Below are 27,195 nucleotides of genomic sequence, written 5' to 3'. Positions count from 1 at the left end.
TGTATCAAACTTGATTTACTAGAGTAAGAATGTGATTCATCAAATATTTATTCAAATGCTTCAAACTGCTTGAATACATCATAGTATCTCATTAGAGTGAATCAGTGTTCACAGAAGTTGATAAAAGCCTACAAACTCTAGCTTCCTTATAGACAAGTCCATGAGTACAAAGATACCCTTTTTGTGGACTACAATGTCTATCTTCAGAACAAATGCACATTCCTTCCAAAGCACATCCATCAAATTTCACTAACTCCTTCCCATACAATATCTCATCAGACCAATCACCAGAAAACACATTTTGAGGATCCATTTGGTTTTTAGCATCAATGAAAGCATTAAACTTAGGATACTTTTGTCGCACATTTAAAAATGCTAAGTTCCTATTTTTAGCCCAATGTGGCTTAGCACCATACTTAAAAAATGCCATTTGTTCCAATTCCTCCCAAACATCTTGGTTTAATCTAGGCGTAAACTGGTCATTTGCGCGATAGTAATTGAAATCAATCACTATAGAATCTTCGGATGGTCCTAGATATGCTTCTGAGGCTTTAATGTAACGTATCAAAATTCCATTATAGTTGTCTATGCCACAGAAATTTTGTGGATTTATGTCTCTTAGGTTTTTCACATCTTTGATAAAGTCTCCAAATTTGGAAGCAGGGAAAATTGCTGATGATTCATAGAAGAACAATCCTTTGATCCTTGGATCCCAAGCACATGATGTGTCGATTCTTGATGAATATAAACATGAACCTGAAGTTTGCATTTTTCCTTGGTAACCAATTACAGGATAGCCAGTGAAGATTTGACCATTGTTTTTTAAACCATTGGCTGTTAATTTCTTGAATGCCAATGAAGCTGATGCTGTTAAGCATTTTCCTTTTGAGTTTCCTGTATTTTCCAGCAATTTCTCTGCATCACAGCGTTTATATGTTATGGCATATATATATAAATTAGTTAGTGAGTTAGTGAGTTAGTTAGTGAGTTAGTTAGGTAGTTAGCATTAATTCTTTTGGTTGTGCCCGATGTGGGACGTCTAATTGCTTGTATAAACATACTATCTTGTGATCAATACAAACTAACACACATTCACTCAATTATTCATTCCTATGTTTCTAATTGCTTTGCACTAACAAATTGATATCTAAGAACTCTGTTCGATTTGTGGGAAAGAATAGTGATTGAAGCTATAGTGGAGAACAACAACTTTCCAACAAATCTACCAATTCTTGATGGCCAGAATTGGGGCAGATGATGCAAACAAATAAAAGTGATATTCAATGTTCAAGATGTTAGTGAATATGTGATTGAAGTTCTTCGATCTTTGGTTGATAATCCAACAGAAGCTCAGTCTGCGACCTCCAAAGAGTCGAAGAAGAAATCAAAATGTTTTGTTTTACACTCAATTATTCCTATGTTTCTAACTGCTTTGCACTAATAAATTGATATCCAAGAACTATGTTCGATTTGTGGGAAAGAATAGTGATTGAAGCTAGAGTGGAAAACAACAACTTTCCAACAAATCTACCAATTCTTGATGGCCATAATTGGGGCAGATGATGCAAACAAATAAAAGTGATATTCAATGTTCAAGATGTTAGTGAATATGTGATCGAAGTTCTTCGATCTTTGGTTGATAATCCAACAGAAGCTCAGTCTGCGACCTCCAAAGAGTCGAAAAAGAAATCAAAATGTTTTGTTTTACATTCAAAGAAGGCTTGGATATGCTTGAGAATTATTATGGTGATGATGCAAAAGTCAAGAAGTCGTGGCTCCAATCATTGGAAAGGCATTATGAAATGCTGGAAATGAAATAAAGTGAATTTGTTGTAGACTATTTTTCAAGATTGCTTGCCTTGAAAACCCAAATGAAGAACTCGAGCGAAATCTTTTCAGAACATGTGATGATTGAGAAGGTTTTGCACATTCTTACTTCCCAACATGACATGATTATAGTAACAATCGAGGAGACAACAAATTTGAGAAATATGTGTTGAGAAACTGAACAAGGTTTATGGAGTCATGAACACCTTAGAAAAACTCCATTAATGGAGCTTAAAAAACAAGTGAAGAAGAAGAAGATAGAGGAAGAGAATTAAGAATTATGATCTCATCATTATTTTCATATCATTCACATTATAAGAGAAGATTATATATATGTGATAGAAGAAGTTGAAACTGCATAACAAACTCCAATTAACCACCTATAACTAACTTTCCTATAATAGCTAGTAGTTATAACAAACTTTTAAACTAACTATAAATGGAAAGGTGTGAAATGATGAAGAAAAGTAGGTATTTTAACATCCTCCCTCAAGCTTAAGCATGGTATATATCTATCATGCCAAGCTTAGAGATGAAATTCTAAAACTTGCTTGTGGTCAAAGATTTTATGAGAAAATCGGAAAGCTGTTCTTGAGAGGCTAGTGGGAGGAACTTTAAGACACATTGCTTAATCTTTTCTCTCACAAGATGGCTGTCAATTTCAAAGTGTTTTGTCCTCTCATGAAACACATGATTGGAAGCTATGTGGATGACACTTTCATTGTCATAATACAAGGATGGAATCTTGGAGCATGTAATGTGGAGATCCTTCAAAATATAGAGATCCAAATCAACTCACATGTGGTTGAACCAAGAGCTCTATACTCTGCTTATGAAGAAGATTGAGCAATGGTATGTTGCTTCTTTGCTTTCCATGAAACAAGAGATGCTCCTATGAAAAAACAATAACCTAATATAGATCTTCTGGAATCAACACATCTTGCCCAGTCTACATCAGTGTATCCCAGTATCTGTAATGATGGAGCTCTAGGAAATATGAGGCCTTTACCAGGATTTCCTTTCAAGTACCTGATCACTCTTCATGTTGCATGATAGTGGACTTGGCTTGGACAGTGCAGGAATTGGCTCAGTTGTTGTCTGGCAAGAGTAATGTCAGGTTTGGTATTATTTAAGTACAATAATATGCCAATCAACCTTCTATAAGCAGTGACATCTTCAAAGGGCTTACTATTGTCTTGATGCAATTTTATTGTAGGATTGAGAGTTGTATCAACCGGGTTTGAAGCCAATAATCCTGTATCATTCAACAGGTCTAGGCAATACTTGCGTTGTGAAATGACAATGCCCTCTTTTGAATGTGCCACCTCAAGGCCAAGGAAGTATTTCAAGTTTCCTAGGTCTTTGATTTTGAAGGCATTATGCGGAATTTGTTTAATTTGATCAAACTCAGATAATGATGTACCTGCCAGGATTACATCATCAACATAAACAAGGAGAGTTGTAATATGACTATTCCTTGCCAAGGTGAACAAGGAATAATTTGAGTTGGATTGAGTGTAACCAAGATTGAGCAGTAGTGATATGAGCTTTTCATACCACTTTCTACTGGCCTGTTTCAATCCATATAGGCTTTTGGAAAGTTTGCAAACTTGGTTGGGCTTGTTACATGTAATGCCTTAAGGAACACTCATGTAAACATCCTCCTCTAAGTCACCATGCAAGAATGCATTATTCACATCAAGCTGATGTAAATGCCAATTCTGGATGGTTGTTACAGCAAGAAGGATGCTAACTATGGGCAGTTTTTCTACAAGGGAAATAGTATCAAAAAATCCATACCTTCAACTTGATTGTATCCTTTTGCAACTAGTCTTGGCTTATACCTTTCAATAGTGCCATCAAACTTGTGTTTGATTTTATATACCCACGTGCTGCCAATAGGCTTGACATTAGATGGAAGATCAATCAACTTCCAATTACCATTGATAGCAAAGGCCTCTAGTTCAGATTTCATAGCTTTGATCCAATTCCTATACGTGCATGCTTCTTTATAAGTTCTTGGCTCATGATCAAGAGTGACAGAAAAACTGAAGGATTTGTGACTAGGAGATAAAAAGTTAAAAGAGTGGAAAAAGGATATAGGATAGTGTAAACCTGGAGATGAAGGAATGTACTGATTGTTTGAAGTGTTGCATACATAATCCTTAAAATAAGCAGATGGATGTCTGCTCCTACTGGTTTTGGTGGAACTGTTAGGGTCAGGAATTGTGTCAGTATGAGGTAGTACGCCAGGCTTAGTTAACTGTGTGTTGTGGTTTTGTTCCTCACAAGGGATATCAGTGTGTGGTGAAGTGTCAAAGCTGAGGTCAGAATCATGTTCAGTGGTTAAGGGTATGGAAGTTGTGTGTGGAGGTGTGTCATTTTGATTATTGGCAGGTTGGTGGCTAGGATAGTATTTCTAGTTAGGATTAAAAGGAAATATGTGTTCATGGTGAGTGATATTTAGAGATATGAATATGTCATGATTATTGAGATATAAAAGGATTACTTCTTTGGTACCTTGCTTAAATCTCAAGAAAATGCATTTTCTTCCCCTATGATCAAGCTTGGTTCTTTGTGATTGGAAAATGGTAACATATGTCAAAGAACCAAACACCTTTAGGGAATGCAGATTAGGTTCTGTATTGAATATCGTAAGGTAATGAGACTTATTGTTTCAGATAGGGCTAGGTATTCTATTTATGATATATACATCATGTGTGACTGCATATGACCAAAAGGTTTTAGGTGTATTGACTTGAAACAAAAGGGCTCGAGCAATGTTAAGAATATGCTGGTGCTTTCTCTCCACCCTACCATTTTACTGGGGGGATTCAACATAACTTGTTTGGTGTGAAATACCTTTGGAGGCATAAAACTGAGGCATGATGAACTCAGGGCCATTATCACTTCTAATGAATTTAGGTTTGGAATTGTGTTGGGTCTCAATCATTTTGATAAAGTTTATGACATTTTGCTTAGTTTCAGATTTGGATTTCATTAAAATAATCCAGGTATATCTGCTAAAATCATCAACTGCATTCAAGAAATATGAATGATCATGATAAGATTTTACAGCTATGGGACCCCAAATGTCAAAGTGAATCAATTCAAAAGGGTGTTTGGATTTATTGAAACTATAATGGTAAGGATTTCTCTTATGTTTGGCATAATGGAATACATCACAAGCAACATTTTGGTATACAACAATAAAAGGAAAGATAGTATGAAGGGATTGCATTCTACTAGGTGAAAGCTTGCCTAATCGAAAATGCCATAAGGCAATGTCAGGAAAATTGCAGGTTGAAGAATGGTAGGTAGCATGAGCATCACCATGCTTGTCTTTGAGGATTAAGTGACACAGTCCTTCATTGTTGTCAACCAAACCAATCATCTGCATGGTGGTGGGATCCTGAATAAAACAATTGTCATGAGTAAAACTGACTTTGTACTTGGATTGTTTACATAATTGTGATACTGAAATAAGATTGACAGAAAAATCAGCAATGTAGAGTACATTATTGAGGACAAAATTTGAAGAAAACAAGATTGAACCAACATGTTTAGCTAATGCAATTTGCCCATTTGGAAGTCTGACACTGATTGGTGGAATATTTTATATGTTTGAAACCATGAGAGAGATGAACAAATGTGATCACTAGCTCCTGAAATCAATGATCCAAGAGTTTGAAGAGCAATATTTATAAGCAAAAGTTTGAGAAATACCTTTATTGTGCAAATGTGGGTGAGTTGTGGATGAGACAACTTGGTTGGAAACTGCAGGAATATTACCTTGGTTGATGGATGAAGTCTAAAGGAGGTTCATTAGGGCCTCATATTGGTCCTGAGTAATGGTAGGAGAAGCATTGTTAGTATTGGATACAGAGGTATTGAAGCTACTATCTTCACCTTCAGTTGTGGCCACATTATTTGACATGGATGCCTTGCCAAAATGAGGTGGAAACCCATGTTTTCCATAGCATACATCAATTGTGTGTCAAATTCTACCACAATGTGTGCAAACTTTGGATCTGGAAGTAGTAGAAGGATGGGTAGAATTGTTATACTTAACATATGGTTTCTTGTTTCCTACGACATTGATTAAAGCATGTGATTCTTCGGTAGAAGCAAAGTTCCCTTGTCTCTCATGTTGAAGTACTGAAATTCTGGTATAGTCAGAGTTCAGATGTTCTACACGAAGTCATGACATCTGATCCAACATTGTTACTAATTCAGCAAGACAGTTATAAACATTAAAACCCAGTACTCATATGCACACAGTCACAGATGTCATGACATCTGCTACTATACCACCATGGACAGAAGAACATCCAGTTTTGTCCATCTAGTACAAAGGCACAGTAGAGATCAAACATAATAGTTATGTTTATTGATCCTGCCCAGTTAACAGCATGATGTCTCAACATTGATTTGAACATCACCTGTTCCAACATTACAGATGGTTGAACTGTAACAGACCAACCAGTCTATACATCAGTATTAGCAATCAATGATGAATGTCATAACATTCTGTTTTGCATTCAGACTGCAGGCTATGTGTCAGGTCTGTTATTCCTTTCATAAACAGACTAAAACCAGACTGAGTTATAACAGACAGAATATAGTGTGCAGAAGGTAAAAACACTAATAATTGTTAACCCAGTTCGGTATAACTTTACCTACTCTGGGGGCATACCAAGCCAGGAAGAAGATCCACTATTAGCAGTATTAATTCAGAGTTAAACTCCCCCGTTTACAACTCTTCACTTAATCCCTACCCAATGCAATCTATACCTAGGCACTCCTAGATAGAAACCTCCGGTTTCCATTCCTTTCACTACAATTACCATGTAATGCTTAGACAACTTGAACATGCTTCACAGCTTCGTTCAAGAACATAACAACTCTTGCCTACAGGCTTTGAGTTACAAATAATCTCATGCTTTCAAGCACTGAGAAACACCTGGTAACCTTCCCACAGGTTGGGAGGTTTACCTCACACCCCCCCTAATTTTTACATTGTTTGAGGCTTACAAAACCTAGGTTACAATCTACTATTTATAACCTAATCACCCAACTGGATTTGGGCCTTCAGAAATCGCAGCAAATCTTTCCTTTGCTATTACAGAGCTGGCAGAATTCTTCTGCTACAATCAAGGTCTTCAATCTTTTATTTCCTAAAAGATCTCCATATTTGGAAACTGTATATTCACCAAATATTCTGATTGAATTTCTGCTAGGCTTGGATATCTTGAAAACCCTAAAACTATTTTCCAATCAAATCTTTTATAACAGTTGTATAGATCTCCTTGGAAAATAATCAAATCTGGTTGTAATCCCTGATTGAATGCGCCAGCTAGCCATATCTTCAATCAACCAATGATTGCCATTAATTTTGCAATCACAAAACACCAGACATTCATACTGAATGTTCTGTGTACAGGATGTCATGACATCGGGTCTGACATCCTAGAAAAATCCTACATAATCCAATTTCCTTTTATAGCAGGTACAACCATATCAGATACCATGACATTGTGTATGTCATCTAAAACGATCCTGCATGAACATGTCTTCCATATAAGCTCCAGCAGGTACAACCAATATCAGAAGCCTTGCCATTGTATGTGGCATTCTGAAACAATCCTGCTTGCATCTGTTCTTTAACTCCAGCAGGTACATAGGATATCTCATGTTAAGACATCACACATGACATCTTGTGAATACTCTTTGTTTTACCAAAATTGCTGCCAACACTTAGAATCAACAAACTCCCCCTTTGGCAAATTTTGGCTAAAACATATATCTGTCCTTTTTGTTCACAAGGCAAACTATCAGCAGTTAAACACAATACCAGTAGTTTAATCAACAGCAGAAGCAAAAAAGAATTACTAGCTATGGCTACTAGTAATACACACATGCACAAGGGTACTTCTCCTCCCCCTAAATCTGTGCAACAATCAGAATTACTAGTTATGGATGCAACTAGTAAGACACACAAATGCACAATGCACAAGGGTACTTCTTCTCCCCCTAAAACTGTGCATTCATCAAATAACAGCTACTGTAACTCCAGCACCTATACCAGCCAGAATGTCATACTGACATTTGCTTCAACATCAGCACCTGTGCACCTCTTTCAATAATAGTTGTCCTCCAGTCCAGCCACATACAACTTCCATATCAAGCACTTCTCCCCCTTTTTAGTCAAAATTGACCAAAGGTGACCAATCAGACAACATAAATGTCTATTAGCCTAGCAGAGAAAGTTAGAACAGATGTTATAACATTAAGCATGTTAAAATAGAATATTCAGGAAGTACACAACACATCCATATTTCCTTATGACTGTAAGTTTCAGAAGGAAATAACAATATTGTCCAAGGCAATGTCATGACATCCTGTCAGACATTCTTCTGCTCACTCAGCCTTGACACACACCACATCATCCCACTAACTAACAAGGTGCCATACCTTGTTATCTGAGAACACATAGACCACAAGCTTGAAGATTACTTGCAGTGCAAAGACAGAACTCCTCCTGTCATGAACAACTAACTCTCCTCTTAAAACTTGGAGATCACACATGAACATATCCAACACCCCAAAGTTGGACCTGCACATACTTCCTGATTCAAAGAGAACCCAGACCACTTGATGAATGGAAAACATAAGACGCATATTCATGTCTTCAAGAGCACACTCCCTGTTCAACCCTCTTGGCTGAACACATCCACACCCTGTGACTATCTCTCTTCTAACCAGAACAGAAAACCACTTCTCAACATAACACCATCTGATATTCTTCAGATATCACTGAATCATAAGCTTGATCCAGACAAAAATTGGGACATATGCATTTTCATCCCATTACAAGAGATAATCTTCCATAGATAGCTCAGAACTCCTTCCACAAGCTCCAAGAGATGAATAGAAAACACCTCCTTTTGTCTTCAACTTACTCCTTTTCTACTCAAGGTAATTTGTCTCAGACCTTCCTCAAGAATAATCAGCTGCCATAAGTTGATTGTCTTGATTCTTCGAACTCACTTCTAAGATAGACGAAATGCCACTGGTTGATTACCTCCGTCATGAATCCTCATATGAAAAAGTCAAATGCCATTCTTTGACCTCTCCACGTTTATCAGACTTCTCCCAAAGATATTCTGACCTTCCAAGTGAGACTTGAACTTCAAGCTACATGTTGAACAAAACTTAGATTTTCCAAGACATGAACATGTAACATCCTCTCCATCCAGCAACTCCAAATAACTGCAACGAGAACGATCTTTTTGAAGTATCTAATCTAAAACCCTGTAGACCCTTCTATCTCAAGTTGATGTGCCACTTCACCAACTAAGATTCTGATGTTGAACCAAATGTCACAACATTGTGTTTTAACATCTAGCTGTTGAATTCAGCTCCTTCTTCTGCCACTTGAAAGAACTTCCTCCCTTCACAGAACAAGAGTTCAATGTTCTCATAGACTTGATTGTGGAACCAAGTTTGAGTAAACATCTTCCATCCTGCAGGTTTGCAGTTAAATCATCCAAGCTCACACCTTGATGAATCCCTGCTTCTTCTCCAAAGACATCAGACACTCTGATGTATGAGTCTTCAGAAGGACCAGTTAGAAACTATCCCTTCAGCTATACCAAGGATTCCACTTCCTAAAGCAAAGTTGTTTCCATGATGTCAAGACCGCTGCCACTTGTTCTTGACTCCACAGTGTGCATTAGCTAATGCACTTCCTTACCTAGATCAGAAGTGAACTGATCCAAGTAACCACCATCAGGACTATGATGTTTTCTTCTTCTTGTACACACCAAGGCTGAACATGTTTCTTGCCAGAAAACCTTTTCAGAGATCATATGCTTTTGCTGCCACCAAAGTGATAAATCATAAACTAATGTACTATCCTTCCTGTGATTCTGCACAGGGTCTTGAAGACAAGATGTTCAACATCTTTAAAAAAAACATCAGTTATCTTGAGTTCCAAGGATAATCAATTAAATACTTGTACTTGGCACAAGTAGACATTGATCTTAAATCCTTTCCCAATTTTCCTTTCAGATACTTCCACCATAAGAATACTTTGAAAATACTCTTCTTGTGTCAACATCTTCTGCTTGCAAGCACCTCAACAGTTTTGAGAATCTTTCCAGATTAGATTCACCCTTAAGAATGAGAGAGATGAATCCTTCCTTGCAAATGTGTCACACAACAGCCAGAACCCATGTGACACAGGTCAACAGCCAACCAGACCCTAGGCTGACCAAACGTGAGGAGGTTAACCAAAACTCCCCCTTAAGTTAACAATCATGGAAACTTCACACCAATATCCATGCATTGTACACAAATGTCTCAACATGACATACATCACCCCTATCGGTGGCAATTAACTCTATGAGTTATACCTATACATACTCCAATCACACCGATTAGACTCCAGTTGACCATAAGTACTGGTGAAAGAAAAACAACACCCATCAATAGTAGCTATGCATTGCCAGAGCATACTACCTCAACCAATCTCTGAATCTTCATATTCTCACTCCTTGAAAGAATTGTCACTTCTGAGCGTGGTGTTTGAATGACTAGATTCATGGTCCCAATCCTCTCAAATGACTTATCAATCAGGTTACCCTAGTATTGACTTCTATCATCCAGGGGACTTGTCTTCCAACACAACATAATACTTCAGGGAACAACTATCCAATCCTGATCAATCTATAGGAATAAGACAGACAGCAGGAAATTGCACCATGTCACATCTCAACCAGCTTCACTTCTAGAGATCAAACGTCTAAAGGTGACCTTCTTGAGCACACATACAGTTGACCCTACCCTTGTCAACTTAGCACACACAGATGTCTCCTCTTCCAGGTCAGGAGTAGGTTCCAAACAAACGTATCCCTTTGTTTGACACCTAAACACATCTGCTCTTCAACCAGTAGCTGCATACTTGTTGAACAACATGTTCTAACATCACATTGAACATTAGTTCCACCTCCTTGGAACAAAACCCTCCTTGAAAGTCTTCAAGGTCTTCATATACACTATCCAAGAGAGTAAAAGAATCAGTGATCAGGTGATTCTTACAATCCGGAAGTGAGAACGTCATGATGAGTGGACTTGAGGATACTCAAGTATCTTTGACATCTTCAGTAGATTATGATACAATCTCGAATACAGCAGCCTTTCATCCACATGAGGGGAAACTACATCAGAGTTTGAGTTTTGCCAGGTATTATGCAGCGGAAATCATAATACAACTCAACCTATGAACAAAAACTTCTCCAGATCAGCCTCCAAGATCATACCAAGATTGAATATGATTCAATACTAGCAGAGCTGTCCCACACAAAGCCCAATTGTCAACCTCCAGAGACAGGTACACACAGATCTTGTCATGAATAGTCCATCCACCTACTTCAAGGGACCATTTAGGGGAATCACAGAACCTTCCACAGGTTCCAACAACAGTACTGACATAACTCCTTGCAAGATACCAGAAAGTATCACCCATGGATCTCATCCAGAAACAGAACAGGATGCCTGCTCTGATACCAATTGAAATTCTGGTATAGTCAGAGTTCAGATGTTCTACACGAAGTCATGACATCTGATCCAACATTGTTACTAATTCAGCAAGACAGTTATAAACATTAAAACCCAGTACTCATATGCACACAGTCACAGATGTCATGACATCTGCTACTATACCACCATGGACAGAAGAACATCCAGTTTTGTCCATCTAGTACAAAGGCACAGTAGAGATCAAACATAACAGTTATGTTTATTGATCCTGCCCAGTTAACAGCATGATGTCTCAACATTGATTTGAACATCACCTGTTCCAACATTACAGATGGTTGAACTGTAACAGACCAACCAGTCTATACATCAGTATTAGCAATCAATGATGAATGTCATAACATTCTGTTTTGCATTCAGACTGCAGGCTATGTGTCAGGTCTGTTATTCCCTTCATAAACAGACTAAAACCAGACTGAGTTATAACAGACAGAATATAGTGTGCAGAAGGTAAAAACACTAATAATTGTTAACCCAGTTCGGTATAACTTTACCTACTCTGGGGGCATACCAAGCCAGGAAGAAGATCCACTATTAGCAGTATTAATTCAGAGTTAAACTCCCCCGTTTACAACTCTTCACTTAATCCCTACCCAATGCAATCTATACCTAGGCACTCCTAGATAGAAACCTCCGGTTTCCATTCCTTTCACTACAATTACCATGTAATGCTTAGACAACTTGAACATGCTTCACAGCTTCGTTCAAGAACATAACAACTCTTGCCTACAGGCTTTGAGTTACAAATAATCTCATGCTTTCAAGCACTGAGAAACACCTGGTAACCTTCCCACAGGTTAGGAGGTTTACCTCACACCCCCCCCTAATTTTTACATTGTTTGAGGCTTACAAAACCTAGGTTACAATCTACTATTTATAACCTAATCACCCAACTGGATTTGGGCCTTCAGAAATCGCAGCAAATCTTTCCTTTGCTGTTACAGAGCTGGCAGAATTCTTCTACTACAATCAAGGTCTTCAATCTTTTATTTCCTAAAAGATCTCCATATTTGGAAACTGTATATTCACCAAATATTCTGATTGAATTTCTGCTAGGCTTGGATATCTTGAAAACCCTAAAACTATTTTCCAATCAAATCTTTTATAACAGCTGTATAGATCTCCTTGGAAAATAATCAAATCTGGTTGTAATCCCTGATTGAATGCGCCGGCTAGCCATATCTTCAATCAACCAATGATTGCCATTAATTTTGCAATCACAAAACACCAGACATTCATACTGAATGTTCTGTGTACAGGATGTCATGACATCGGGTCTGACATCCTAGAAAAATCCTGCATAATCCAATTTCCTTTTATAGCAGGTACAACCATATCAGATACCATGACATTGTGTATGTCATCTGAAACGATCCTGCATGAACATGTCTTCCATATAAGCTCCAGCAGGTACAACCAATATCAGAAGCCTTGCCATTGTATGTGGCATTCTGAAACAATCCTGCTTGCATCTGTTCTTTAACTCCAGCAGGTACATAGGATATCTCATGTTAAGACATCACACATGACATCTTGTGAACACTCTTTGTTTTACCAAAATTGCTGCTAACACTTAGAATCAACAAGTACCATAGAGAATATCCTATTCATGCTAGGTAAAGGTTCCATGAGTAATATTTGAGATCTAACTTCTGAAAAATTATCATTGAAACCAGTTAGAAATCGAACACCATGAAGTATAATGTGATTCTTGAGAGCTTGTCTCATACCTTCACAACAACATTTAATTATAAAACTGCAATTAGGCATAGGCATGTAGATTTCAATTTCTTCCCAAAGAACTTTCAATGTAGAGTAGAAATTTGTAACTGTTTTGGAATCTTGTTTCAAGATATAGATTTCTTGTTGCAATTCAGAGATTCTAACAAGATCTCCTTGTGAAAATCTTTCTTTTAGACCATTCAAAGCATCAACAACATTTTCCAAGAAAACAATCAATTGTGCAATAGATTCAGATACATAATTGACTAACCAAGAGTCAATTAACATGTTGCACATGTTCCATGCACGATAAGGAAGATCAAAGTCATCTGCAGGAACTAGTATGGTGCCATTAACGAATTCAAGCTTCATCTTTCCTCCCAAAGCTCTGGCCCATGAATGATAGTTTGAACCTTCAAGAATCGGTGTAACCTTGACTGATGAAGGTCCATCACTAGGGTCAACATAGTAGGGACTGATGACATCTGCTTGTGGATTAATGCGAGGCAGCATGGTGAAATAACAGAGAAGACAAAATCAAAGATGAACGAAATGATGTAGATCGATAAAGGCTTGTGATACCATGTTGAGAAACCGAACAAGGTTCATGGAGTCATGAACACCTTAGAAAAACTCCATTAATGGAGCTTAAAAAACAAGTGAAGAAGAAGAGAGAGGGAGAGAATTGAGCATTATGATCTCATCATTATTTTCATATCATTCACATTACAAGAGAAGAATATATATAGGTGATAGAAGAAGTTGCAACTGCATAACAAACTCCAATTAACCACCTATAACTAACTTTCCTATAATAGCTAGTAGTTATAACAAACTTCCAAACTAACTATAAATGGAAAGGTGTGAAATGATGAAGAAAAACAGGTATTTTAACAATATGAAGATGGAAGAGTGGGAAGGAACACTTGAGTCTAGAGAACTTATGTGATTCAAAGAAAAGGTGAAGAGGATGTTGAACGGACTTTGTTGGCTCAAACAAAGAAAATAACTTTTGAAGAAATGAAAGAAATATAGTGTAAGAGTGTCTAAAGAAAAGACAAGAACTGATGACAAAGCTCAATCTTCAAAAAGAAGAAGAGAGAGGGTCCATCAAGAATCATAACAAGAAAAAAGGTTATGAAAATAAAAATATTCAATATTTCAAATGTGAGAAGTATGGACATTAACCATTTGAGTATTGGCTTGGAAAATAAAAACAAACAAATATCAAAGAAGAAGAATATATCGTTCCAGAAGATTCAGATTCATACCATGTCTTATTGATGGTAATAAGAATCACTATTGTGAGTTGCAATTCAAATGGTTAGTCCTTAGATACTAGTTGCTTCAATCATATGACATGGCATAGATATTGGCTAGAAAATTTGGATATAAGTAGGTCAACTAGAGTGAAGCTAGGAGACTGCATAACCTTCACAAGATAGGGAATGAGAAAGACTGTTATCATGAAGATGGGAAGATGACCGTCATTGAAAAAGTGCTATATGTAACACCCCGATAAAATATGATAATTATTTAATTTAAGTTTAATAGTATATTATGATGATAATATGAATGAGAGGGTATTATTTTTCAAAATAAAAGATAAACCCTACATATATATTATTATTAGTATATTTATTAATTTAATTAAATAATTGGAATATTATTGGATTATTATTATTGGAATAATAAAGTTGGAATTGGAACGATTGTTGGAATCGGTAAAGAGTCCCATTTAGTAAAAAGGGTTTTTACACGTGAAAACAGAGAAGCGGCTAAAAAGTGGAAAAAGGGCAAAAGGGAAGAGCAAGAGAAAAAGGGTTGAAGAAGGGAAAAGCTTGAAGATTGAGGATTTGCCGGATTAACTCAGGTAAGGGGGGTTTATCGTCGTTTAATGGGCATTATGGGTTAACATGTAATGGGTAGTAATAAGCCATTGAATTAACCCTAATCAGGATGATGAATGCTGCAAATTGTGATGAATAAATTACGTTAAAACCGTGAATGAATCTATATTTGGATGAGTCGTAATTTTCTGGACGTGTAGCTTTTTACGGAATCGAAATCAGAGGTCCGGAAGTCCTCCAACGGCGAAAAATGCAGGTAATTCTGCATTCTGTTCGTTGTTAGCGCAGGAACAGCTTTCTGTCTTGCGTTAACCGGTTAACCCAGGGCGTTAACCGGTTAACACTGTTATGATAATTAAAATAATTAAATTCTGTCTTGCGTTAACCGGTTAACCCAGGGTGTTAACCGGTTAACACTGTTAAAAATTGCCAAGAAGCGCGTTCTGTTTTGCGTTAACCGATTAACCCAGGGCGTTAACCGGTTAACACTGTTTGAAAAGTGAAAAATTGATATTTAAATGTTGTGCAGTTTTGGTCGTTTCAGCTGAGTGATGTAATTTAGCTGATGTATGATATAGTAGGGATCATTTCCCGTTGTTTTGAGCAGTATAGGTATTAGTAGAGTGTGCTAATACTGTGATTTATTATTTGGCATGACATGATATGATTCTGTGATAAATATGCTGATGATGTATGATGGTATGCATAATGCTGTGAATATATCTATTATGTATGCAATTGTGGATGGACTGTTTATGGCTTAGAGTGTGAGCATATGTCCATTTTGGATTGTTGTTGATGTTTGCATGCTAGGTGATTTAGCGTGCATAGCATAGCCTTTATGGTGGTAGCTAATTCCCATGGTGAGGAATTAGTGAGTGAGTCACTAGGTCTCAAATGAGTGGGACTAGTGAGCTTGGTAGCCGTATCTGGGTTTGATCGGTGAGGTTGAACTATGTGTTCACGAATAGTCGGTACCGCATGCATGGAGTCTCATTTCATAATGTATGTATGGCGTATAATATGAATGGATGTATTCCAATATTATACGTGTGTTTTGTGTTTGTGTTGAGTATGATTATGAGTTGATGTTGCCGTTGCTGAATGTGTGATATGATTAGGGTGGTGAATGTGTTAATTTACTTAGCATTACATGATTTTTATAATGCTTATTATATCGATTGAGGAACCCACCCTTACAACTATGTTTCAGGTAACGAGCAGTGATTGAGTAGAAGCTAGTGCTTGGAGTCTAGTGTAGTTCCTTAGTGGGTCATGCTCTGGTATATGTAACATCGGGATGGGATGTTTTACTTTGTTTTATTGTTGGTTGTTGAACAATTTTACATGAAATGTGTTACATGGTTTGCATGTTGTTAGATTTCTATCCGCTGCGAATTGTGCAATGTTTTATTTTGATTAATAAATGAGCATGACAAGTTATTTTGGTGAATGGTGTGAAGTGTCAAGTGTGACACCCTGAAATTGCATATCTACTCTGATTCATATTTTGTTGTGATAATTAATTATTGGGGTATTTTAGAAGGGTGTTACATTAGTGGTATCAGAGCATAGTCGGTCAAGTCGAGTCGTAATTATTCTGTTTCCCTGTATGTGATAGGTGTTGTGTAACCCTATCAGTACTTATTGTTTTAGCTTGTTGGGTTCTCAGAATAGAGATGGCTGGAAGAGGTAGAGACGATGCTGCGATTGCTGAGGCTCTGGGTATGCTAGCTGGAGTACTTGGAGGGAATCCGAATGTTGTGGGATTGGGAGCTGCTCGTCAACTGAGTGAGTTCCAGAAGAACAATCCTCCAATGTTCAAGGGAGCATACGATCCAGATGGTGCTCAGAAGTGGTTGAAGGAGATCGAGAGGATCTTCCGAGTGACTGAGTGTGCCGATAACCAGAAGGTCAGGTTCGGTACGCATATGCTGTCAGAGGAAGCAGATGATTGGTGGGTATCTGCCCGCACTGAGTTGGAAGCTGCTGGGAGTGCTGAGATCACTTGGGCGGTGTTCAGAGAGAGATTCCTGAGGAAGTACTTTCCAGAGGATGTCAGAGGAAAGAAAGAGATAGAGTTCTTAGAATTGAAGCAGGGCAACCGGTCTGTTACTGAGTATGCTGCTAAGTTCACAGAGCTGTCGAAGTATTACGCTCCCTATGATGAGGCTACTGGGGAATTTTCAAAATGTGTGAAGTTTGAGAACGGGTTACGTCCCGAGATCAAGCAGGCTATTGGGTATCAGCGGATTAGAGTGTTTTCTGACTTGGTTGACTGTTGCAGGATTTTTGAACAGGATACCAAGGCCAGAGCGGAGAGCTATCAGCAGAGGGTTGATAGGAAAGGCAAGAATCAGAATGATCGTGGGAAGCCGTATGCAGCTGGCAAAGGTTTCCAGAGACAGAGTGGGATGAAGAGACCTAGTGGGGGAGACTCCAGTGCCCCTGCTAAGTGTTACAGATGTGGTCAGGCTGGACATCGTATCCATGAGTGTACCAGTACTGAGAAGAAGTGTTTCAAGTGTGGCAAAGGTGGTCACTTGGCTGCAGAGTGCCGGTTGAAGACTATGACTTGTTTCAACTGTGGAGAGGTGGGTCATATCAGTCCACATTGTCCTAAGCCGAAGAAAGAGAACCAGTCGGGAGGCAAGGTCTTTGCTTTATCGGGTTCTGAGACTTCTGCAGATGATCGTTTGATCCGAGGTACGTGTTATATTAATGGCTTTCCTCTTGTAGCTATTATTGACACAGGTGCGACTCATTCCTTTATATCTTTGGATTGTGCTGTGAAACTTAAATTAGAGATATCTGAGATGCATGGGAGTATGGTGATTGATACTCCTGCGAAGGGTTCAGTGACTACTACTTTAGTTTGTTTAAATTGTCCTTTGAGTATTTTTGGTAGAGACTTTGGGATGGACCTCGTGTGTCTTCCACTAGTGCAGGTTGATGTTATCCTGGGTATGAACTGGTTGGTGTTTAACCGAGTTTATATCAACTGTTTTGATAAGACTGTGATCTTTCCTGAGATTGAGGAAGGAAAGAGTTTGTTTCTATCAGCAAGGCAGGTGAGTGAGGCAGTAGCAGATGGGGCAGAGTTGTTTATGCTGGTAGCGACTTTGGAGGCTAAAGATAAACTGGTGATTTGCGATCTAGCCGTGGTGTGTGATTTTCCTGATGTGTTTCCTGAAGAAGTGAATGAATTACCGCCAGAGCGTGAAGTTGAGTTCTCGATTGATTTGGTACCTGGTACTAGGTCGATGTCGATGGCTCCGTACCGTATGTCTGCTGTTGAGTTAACTGAATTGAAGAGTCAGCTGGAAGATCTATTGGATAAGAAATTTATTCGTCCGAGTGTGTCACCGTGGGGCGCACCAGTGTTATTGGTTAAGAAGAAAGAAGGTACTATGAGGTTGTGTGTGGACTACAGGCAACTGAATAAAGTGACGATCAAGAATCGGTATCCTTTACCGAGGATTGATGATTTGATGGATCAGTTGGTTGGTGCGAGTGTGTTCAGCAAAATAGATTTGAGATCGGGGTATCATCAGATACGTGTGAAAACTGAGGATATTCAGAAGACTGCTTTCAGAACAAGGTATGGACATTATGAGTATTCTGTAATGCCTTTTGGTGTGACTAATGCGCCTGGGGTATTTATGGAGTATATGAATAGGATTTTCCATCCGTACCTAGACAAGTTTGTTGTGGTGTTTATTGACGATATTTTGGTGTATTTGAAATCTGAAGAAGAGCATGTTGAACATTTGAGAGTGGTTTTAGGAGTTCTACGAGAAAAGAAGTTATTTGCTAAACTATCCAAGTGTGAATTTTGGTTAGAAGAGGTTAGTTTTCTTGGTCATGTGGTTTCAAGAGGTGGTATTGCTGTTGATCCTTCTAAGATAGAAGCGGTATCTAAGTGGGAAGCTCCGAAGTCAGTTTCTGAGATAAGGAGTTTTCTTGGACTTGCAGGTTATTATAGGAAATTCATTGAGGGATTTTCTAAGTTGGCGTTACCGTTGACGATGTTGACTAGAAAGGGGCAAGCGTTTGTTTGGGACTCAAAATGTGAAGAAGGTTTCCAAGAGTTAAAGAGAAGGTTAACTACTGCTCCTATTCTGATATTACCAAGTCCGTCGGAACCATTTGAGGTTTACTGTGATGCTTCATTGTTGGGTTTGGGTGGTGTTTTGATGCAGAATAAGCAGGTTGTAGCTTATGCTTCGAGACAACTGAAGGTTCATGAGAGGAACTATCCGACACACGATTTGGAGTTGGCAGCTGTGGTATTTGTTCTGAAGTTATGGAGGCATTACTTGTACGGGTCAAGATTTGAGGTTTTCAGTGACCATAAAAGTTTAAAGTATTTGTTTGATCAGAAAGAGCTGAATATGAGACAGAGGAGATGGTTAGAGTTTCTGAAGGATTATGACTTTGGTTTGAATTACCATCCGGGTAAAGCAAACGTAGTGGCTGATGCATTGAGTCGGAAATCATTGCATATGTCTATGTTAATGGTTAAGGAATTGGATTTAATTGAGCAGTTTAGAGACTTGAGTTTGGTGTGTGAGAGTACTCACAATAGTGTTAAATTGGGAATGTTGAAGTTAACGAGTGGTATTCTGGATGAGATTAGAGAGGGTCAGAAATCCGATGTGCTTTTGGTTGATAAGTTGACTCTAGTGAATCAAGGTCAAGGTGGTGAATTCAGAGTTGATGAGAATGGTGTTTTCAAATTTGGTAATCGGGTGTGTATTCCGGATGTTACCGAACTTAAGAAGAGTATTCTTGAGGAAGGACATCGTAGTGGCCTGAGTATTCATCCTGGGGCTACGAAGATGTATCATGATTTGAAAAAGTTATTTTGGTGGCCGGGAATGAAAAGAGAAATTGCGAGTTTTGTTTATTCTTGTTTGACTTGTCAGAAGTCAAAGATTGAGCATCAGAAGCCGTCTGGGCTAATGCAACCGTTGGCTATTCTAGAGTGGAAGTGGGATAGTATCAGTATGGATTTTGTTTCTGGTTTACCGAGGACAATTAAGAATTTTGAAGCTATTTGGGTGATTGTTGACAGATTGACAAAATCGGCTCATTTCATTCCGATCAGAATGGATTATCCGTTAGAGAGATTAGCTGAGTTGTATATTGAGAAAATTGTAAGTTTGCATGGTATTCCGTCGAGTATTGTTTCGGACAGAGATCCTAGATTTACATTGAAGTTCTGGGAAGGTTTGCAGAGGGCTTTGGGAACTAAGTTGAGATTGAGTTCTGCATATCATCCGCAGACTGATGGTCAGACTGAGAGGACGATTCAGTCACTGGAGGATCTTTTGAGGGCTTGTGTTTTGGAAAAGGGAGGTGCTTGGGATTGTTATTTACCTTTGATTGAGTTTACCTACAACAATAGTTTTCATTCGAGCATTGGTATGGCACCGTTTGAAGCTTTGTATGGTAGGAGATGTCGGACACCTTTATGTTGGTATGAGTCCGGTGAGAGTGCTGTGGTTGGACCGGAGATTGTTCAACAAACTACAGAAAAGATTAAGATGATTCAGGAGAAGATGAGGATTGCTCAGAGTCGTCAGAAGAGTTATCACGACAAGAGGAGGAAGTCACTTGAGTTTCAAGAGGGAGATCATGTGTTTCTTCGTGTTACTCCGATAACTGGGGTTGGTCGAGCTTTGAAGTCGAAGAAGTTGACACCTCGATTTATTGGTCCTTATCAGATTTTGGAGAGGATAGGGGAGGTAGCCTATCGTATCGCTTTACCGCCGTCACTTGCGAATTTGCATGAGGTTTTTCATGTGTCTCAGTTGAGGAGGTACATTCCTGATCCGTCGCATGTGGTCCAAGTAGATGATGTACAGGTGAGAGATAACCTGACTGTTGAAACATCACCTATGAGGATCGAGGATCGAGAGTTGAAGCAGTTGCGGGGTAAAGAGATTGCTTTGGTAAAGGTAGCTTGGGGAGGACCAGCAGGTGGCAATGTGACTTGGGAACTTGAGAGTCAGATGAAGGAGTCTTATCCAGAGTTATTCGCTTGAGGTATGTTTTCGAGGACGAAAACTCTTTTAGTGGGGGAGAGTTGTAACACCCCGATAAAATATGATAATTATTTAATTTAAGTTTAATAGTATATTATGATGATAATATGAATGAGAGGGTATTATTTTTCAAAATAAAAGATAAACCCTTCATATATATTATTATTAGTATATTTATTAATTTAATTAAATAATTGGAATATTATTGGATTATTATTATTGGAATAATAAAGTTGGAATTGGAACGATTGTTGGAATCGGTAAAGAGTCCCATTTAGTAAAAAGGGTTTTTACACGTGAAAACAGAGAAGCGGCTAAAAAGTGGAAAAAGGGCAAAAGGGAAGAGCAAGAGAAAAAGGGTTGAAGAAGGGAAAAGCTTGAAGATTGAGGATTTGCCGGATTAACTCAGGTAAGGGGGGTTTATCGTCGTTTAATGGGCATTATGGGTTAACATGTAATGGGTAGTAATAAGCCATTGAATTAACCCTAATCAGGATGATGAATGCTGCAAATTGTGATGAATAAATTACGTTAAAACCGTGAATGAATCTATATTTGGATGAGTCGTAATTTTCTGGACGTGTAGCTTTTTACGGAATCGAAATCAGAGGTCCGGAAGTCCTCCAACGGCGAAAAATGCAGGTAATTCTGCATTCTGTTCGTTGTTAGCGCAGGAACAGCTTTCTGTCTTGCGTTAACCGGTTAACCCAGGGCGTTAACCGGTTAACACTGTTATGATAATTAAAATAATTAAATTCTGTCTTGCGTTAACCGGTTAACCCAGGGTGTTAACCGGTTAACACTGTTAAAAATTGCCAAGAAGCGCGTTCTGTTTTGCGTTAACCGATTAACCCAGGGCGTTAACCGGTTAACACTGTTTGAAAAGTGAAAAATTGATATTTAAATGTTGTGCAGTTTTGGTCGTTTCAGCTGAGTGATGTAATTTAGCTGATGTATGATATAGTAGGGATCATTTCCCGTTGTTTTGAGCAGTATAGGTATTAGTAGAGTGTGCTAATACTGTGATTTATTATTTGGCATGACATGATATGATTCTGTGATAAATATGCTGATGATGTATGATGGTATGCATAATGCTGTGAATATATCTATTATGTATGCAATTGTGGATGGACTGTTTATGGCTTAGAGTGTGAGCATATGTCCATTTTGGATTGTTGTTGATGTTTGCATGCTAGGTGATTTAGCGTGCATAGCATAGCCTTTATGGTGGTAGCTAATTCCCATGGTGAGGAATTAGTGAGTGAGTCACTAGGTCTCAAATGAGTGGGACTAGTGAGCTTGGTAGCCGTATCTGGGTTTGATCGGTGAGGTTGAACTATGTGTTCACGAATAGTCGGTACCGCATGCATGGAGTCTCATTTCATAATGTATGTATGGCGTATAATATGAATGGATGTATTCCAATATTATACGTGTGTTTTGTGTTTGTGTTGAGTATGATTATGAGTTGATGTTGCCGTTGCTGAATGTGTGATATGATTAGGGTGATGAATGTGTTAATTTACTTAGCATTACATGATATTTTATAATGCTTATTATATCGATTGAGGAACTCACCCTTACAACTATGTTTCAGGTAACGAGCAGTGATTGAGTAGAAGCTAGTGCTTGGAGTCTAGTGTAGTTCCTTAGTGGGTCATGCTCTGGTATATGTAACATCGGGATGGGATGTTTTACTTTGTTTTATTGTTGGTTGTTGAACAATTTTACATGAAATGTGTTACATGGTTTGCATGTTGTTAGATTTCTATCCGCTGCGAATTGTGCAATGTTTTATTTTGATTAATAAATGAGCATGACAAGTTATTTTGGTGAATGGTGTGAAGTGTCAAGTGTGACACCCTGAAATTGCATATCTACTCTGATTCATATTTTGTTGTGATAATTAATTATTGGGGTATTTTAGAAGGGTGTTACACTATATATCTCAAGTATGTTATGCAATTTATTAAGTGTTTGTCAACTTGTGCAAAAATACTATTCAATTATAATGATGAATAATGCATTGGAAAAGTTTGATAAGAATCAAATATTCGTGTTGAAGTCACCATAAGCCAAGGATATAACATTTAAAACATCCATGAGAGTAATTGATATGAAGTGTCTCTATGCAACAATGTCCACTTGAGATAGCTAGTTATGGCATATCAAGTTTGGCCATTTATATTTAGGATTTTTTTCTCAATTAGTTGATGAGGAAGTAGTGTTTGGTTTGCCTAAAATAACCTCATATGAGAGAGTAGCTTAGGAACTCCTTTAAGTCACTTGTAGCACATAGATTAGTTGATGTGCTAGATTTTGTTCATTCATATGTGTGTGACCCTCTTGAAGTTCCACCACTTGGTGGAAACAGGTACTTTATCACATTTGTGGATGAGCTCAGCAGGAAGATTTAGTTGTTTTCTATCAAAGCCAAAAGTGAAGCATTTGCAATGTTCAAGAAATTCAGAGTTCTAGCAGAGAAGTAATGTGACAGAACTCTGAAAATTCTTAGAAAAGATGGTGGAGGTAACACTTCTCAAATGAATTTAAAGCCTATTGTGATTCAAATGGTATAGTAAAAGAGGCGAGTTCCCCTTATACACCACGTCACAATGGACTTGCAGAAAGAAGAAATAGAACCTTGCTTGACATGACAAGGAGTTTGCTCAAGTAGAAGAAAATACCAAGCACATTTTGGGAAGAAGTTATGTCTACTACAACCTATATGCTCAACAAATGTCTGTTAAGCATCTAAGAGTGTTTCTTTCGTTGTGCTATAGAGGTGTACCTGAGGAAAGAAAGAAGTAGCCAGATGATAGGAGTGAACCTATGATACTTGTAGGGTATCATGAAACAAATGCTTATAGACTATACAATCCAACCAAATACACAATCATAGTGAGCATATATGTAATAGTGTGTGAGTCAAAATCTTGGGATTTGAGCAACTATCAAGGTTGTACAACTCTAATTGTTCCAATTATGATTTATGAGGAATAAGAAGATCAAGATGAAGGGAGGACTGAAGTATCAGGTACAAAATTTGTTTAAGAAAGAAGGACCACGCATAGACAAAAGTTTGTGTCAACAAGGTTGGCAAACAATGAAACTCTTCAGGATAATGAGATAAATGATGAAGGTGAGTTTGTAAACTTTTCCCTTCTTGTTGTTGCAGAACTAGTTACCTATAGAAAGATGAAATGATTGAAGAATTGAAGGTCATAGAAAAGAATAACAATGGGGAGATGACAAAGTTACCAATAAATAAAAGAGCCATAAATGTGAAATAGGTGTTTAAGTAGAAGTTGAAGCCAAATGAAGAGATAGACAAGCACAAAGTCAGATTAGTTGCAAGAGGATTTATGTAGAAAACTGGTTTGGACTATGATGAAGTATGAAGTATCCTCACGTTAAAATGCTTTAGACTGTAAGGCTAATTGTGATCAATTGCATATAGAAGAGTTTGGCCTCTATTTTATTTAGATGTGAAATCTGATTTTCTTAATGAACCTTTGGAGAAAGATGTGTATGTGACACAACTTACGGGATTTGAAATCAACGACAAGGAAGAAATGATATTCTAGCTAAACAAGGCACTATAAAGACTTTAGAAAGCACTGACAACTTGGAATAATAGGATAGATGGACTCTCGATACACCAAAAGTTTGTGAAATGCGCCTCAGAATATGGTGTGCACATGAAGAATGTGAAGATGTTAGGAATTTTTCTAATCTACTCTTTTGTGGATGATTTGTTGATCATTGGCAGACAACAATATGGTTAAAATTACAAATTTCAAGGAGCAACTGATGATTGAATTTGACATAGATGATCTTAGAAAATTGAATTACTTCCTAAGGATAGAATTTTTTGAAACATAAAAAAGGTTTGGCCATGGATCAAAAGAAGTATGTCTTGATGTGCTAAAAAGGTTCAACATGATTGAGTGCAATTCAACATTAACCCCTGTAGAAACCAATTCAAAACTTGAGAAAGATGCAAATGAAGAGGTAATGGATTCTATTTGTTCAAACAAATCACATGATCCTTAAGGTATTTATGTCATGACATGTCAGTTGTCCTATATGCAATTGGAATCGTTAGTAAGTTCATGAGTGAGTTTAGAACCTCATATTTGCTTGCACCAAAAAGAATCATGAGGTACATTAAAGGAACACTAAGCTATGGAGTAATATTCCGTGCAAATTCAGGTCAGACTTGTATGTATATAGTTGGCTTCTCAAATGCAGATTGATGTGGAGATAAACAAGATAGTAAAAGCACCCCAAACTACTTGTTCAAGTTCTCCTATGCTCAAATATCGTGGTACTCTAAAAAGCAACCAGTAGTTGCATTGCCTACTTCTGAGTCTGAGTACATATTAGGCTCACTATTTGCATTTCAAGCAATATGGATAGTCTAAATTTTGAAAGAGCTAAAAATAGAAGTGAGAAAGCCTATGACAATGTTCTTAGACAACAAATTTGCAATTGATATGGCATGAAAGCATCTGATACATAGTCAGACAATTGCTACCGCACATTCAATTTAAAACATTATCTTTAGTAAGGAGTACTAACTTTAGAAGAGTATGGGATAAGGTCAAGATTATTTACCTGCTCCTCTGACAGATTCAGGGATCAAAATGGAATTGACTTGAAATCCAAAGAAATCAAAAACTCCATCACCGGAGGCATTTAAGGAAGCCCTAAAATCATATCTATAAACAGCTGTATGTCTTGATGGATACCATGTTATGTCTGCAAACTCATACTTGTTTGCATGATCCATGTACACATTTTCAATATCATTATCATCTGTGAAATTGAATGTTACGCTTCTTTTAAATCTATGCTCAATTGATAACTTCACCTGTATACATCAATTAGTACTTAGTTATTGAGAAATAGTTCAAATCCTACAATCATGTCAAACACGTGAATAATATGTGATTAAACTCTAATCATTTTGTATAGTGACTTTGAAGGAGTCACGTTGGAGATTTAGATTTTAATTTATAAATGGACCAAAATTTAATTTAAAAGGTGGGCCACTTAAAATTAATTAGACTGTGTGTGGTTGCTTAATGATCACTGGGGCTTGACCCCACCTTATTACATTCGATTTTGAATATCTCTTTCCTTTTTTGTTTTTTTTAATGATATAAGACGAGTTTGTTTTAACTTTTTTTAAGAAAAATTTTATATAAAAAAAAAAGAGATAGTAATTTGAATTCAAAATAGTGAAAAAATGAAATAAAATAGAAACAAAGTTTACCTTGGAGATAGCACCCAAAACACCAAGAGAAACTTTAGCAGCATTAAAGAGAGGATGATGTGAATCCAACTTCAGAATTTTGGCATACCCTTCAGATTTAGAAGCAGGAACAACAACAGTAATTTCCAAAACTTGTTCATGAAAAGCACCACCTTTACCCCACCAAGAACTCCCATGTGCACCAGTGCTAATAACACCCCCTATTGTAACACCCTCCCAATAAGGTGCAGCAACCAAACTGAACCCATTTTTCTCAACCTCATCAATCAACTCACGAAGTCTCACACCTGAATCAACTGTTACTGCCAAATTTTCTGCATCAATTTCGATTCCTGAATCGTATTTTTCCGTGCTTATAAAAAAAGCATGATTATTGTTAGTATTCTGTTGTGGGCATGAGAGTGCTGGGATTGTGTGTGAGAATTTGGTGACGATTTTGGCTTTAAGGTTGTTTTGAACAACGTAGGAAACTGCTAAACGAAGCTGTTGTTCTGTGGTTGGGTATGTTACATTGAGAGCGTAACATGTTTTGCGGTCGTTCCATGTTCCGTAGGAGTTTTCAAGAGTGCAGATTGTTTTGTTGCATTGGATTGGTGACTTTGGGGTTAGGCTATGGATTAGTGGAACTATGCATAAAATCCACAATATGAAATAGTAGCTAGTGTTACCCATTTGGGTTATGATAATGGTGGTGAAAGGTATTGAAATGGAGAAATTGTGATTATGAATTTGATGAGTTTTTTTTTTTAATCTTTTGAGTTGGTTACAGCAATATGAGTGTGGGGTGCATTACATGTGTGGAGTGGGGTGGAGTGCAAGTATGAAAGTTCTAAAGACAAAAAGTTGAATAAACAATACAATA

At 37.7% G+C, this 27,195-nt stretch overlaps 1 protein-coding gene across 1 annotated transcript; it reads right to left on the bottom strand.

The window, feature by feature from the left end:
- LOC127097408 (L-gulonolactone oxidase 3) lies at positions 1–27,195 on the bottom strand. The gene is made up of 3 exons (XM_051035904.1): positions 26,334–27,195; positions 25,673–25,928; positions 1–915 (listed from the first exon to the last, which is right to left on the bottom strand). The coding sequence occupies exons 1-3, from the start codon at positions 27,003–27,005 to the stop codon at positions 92–94; spliced, it is 1,752 nt and encodes a 583-aa protein (XP_050891861.1). The 5' UTR covers positions 27,006–27,195; the 3' UTR covers positions 1–91.

The sequence above is a fragment of the Lathyrus oleraceus genome, chromosome 6, assembly GCF_024323335.1.
Source record: "Lathyrus oleraceus cultivar Zhongwan6 chromosome 6, CAAS_Psat_ZW6_1.0, whole genome shotgun sequence".
Taxonomy (NCBI): domain Eukaryota; kingdom Viridiplantae; phylum Streptophyta; class Magnoliopsida; order Fabales; family Fabaceae; genus Lathyrus; species Lathyrus oleraceus.
Note: the sequence above shows the minus strand (reverse complement) of the source record. Positions and strands in the feature narration are given on the sequence as shown.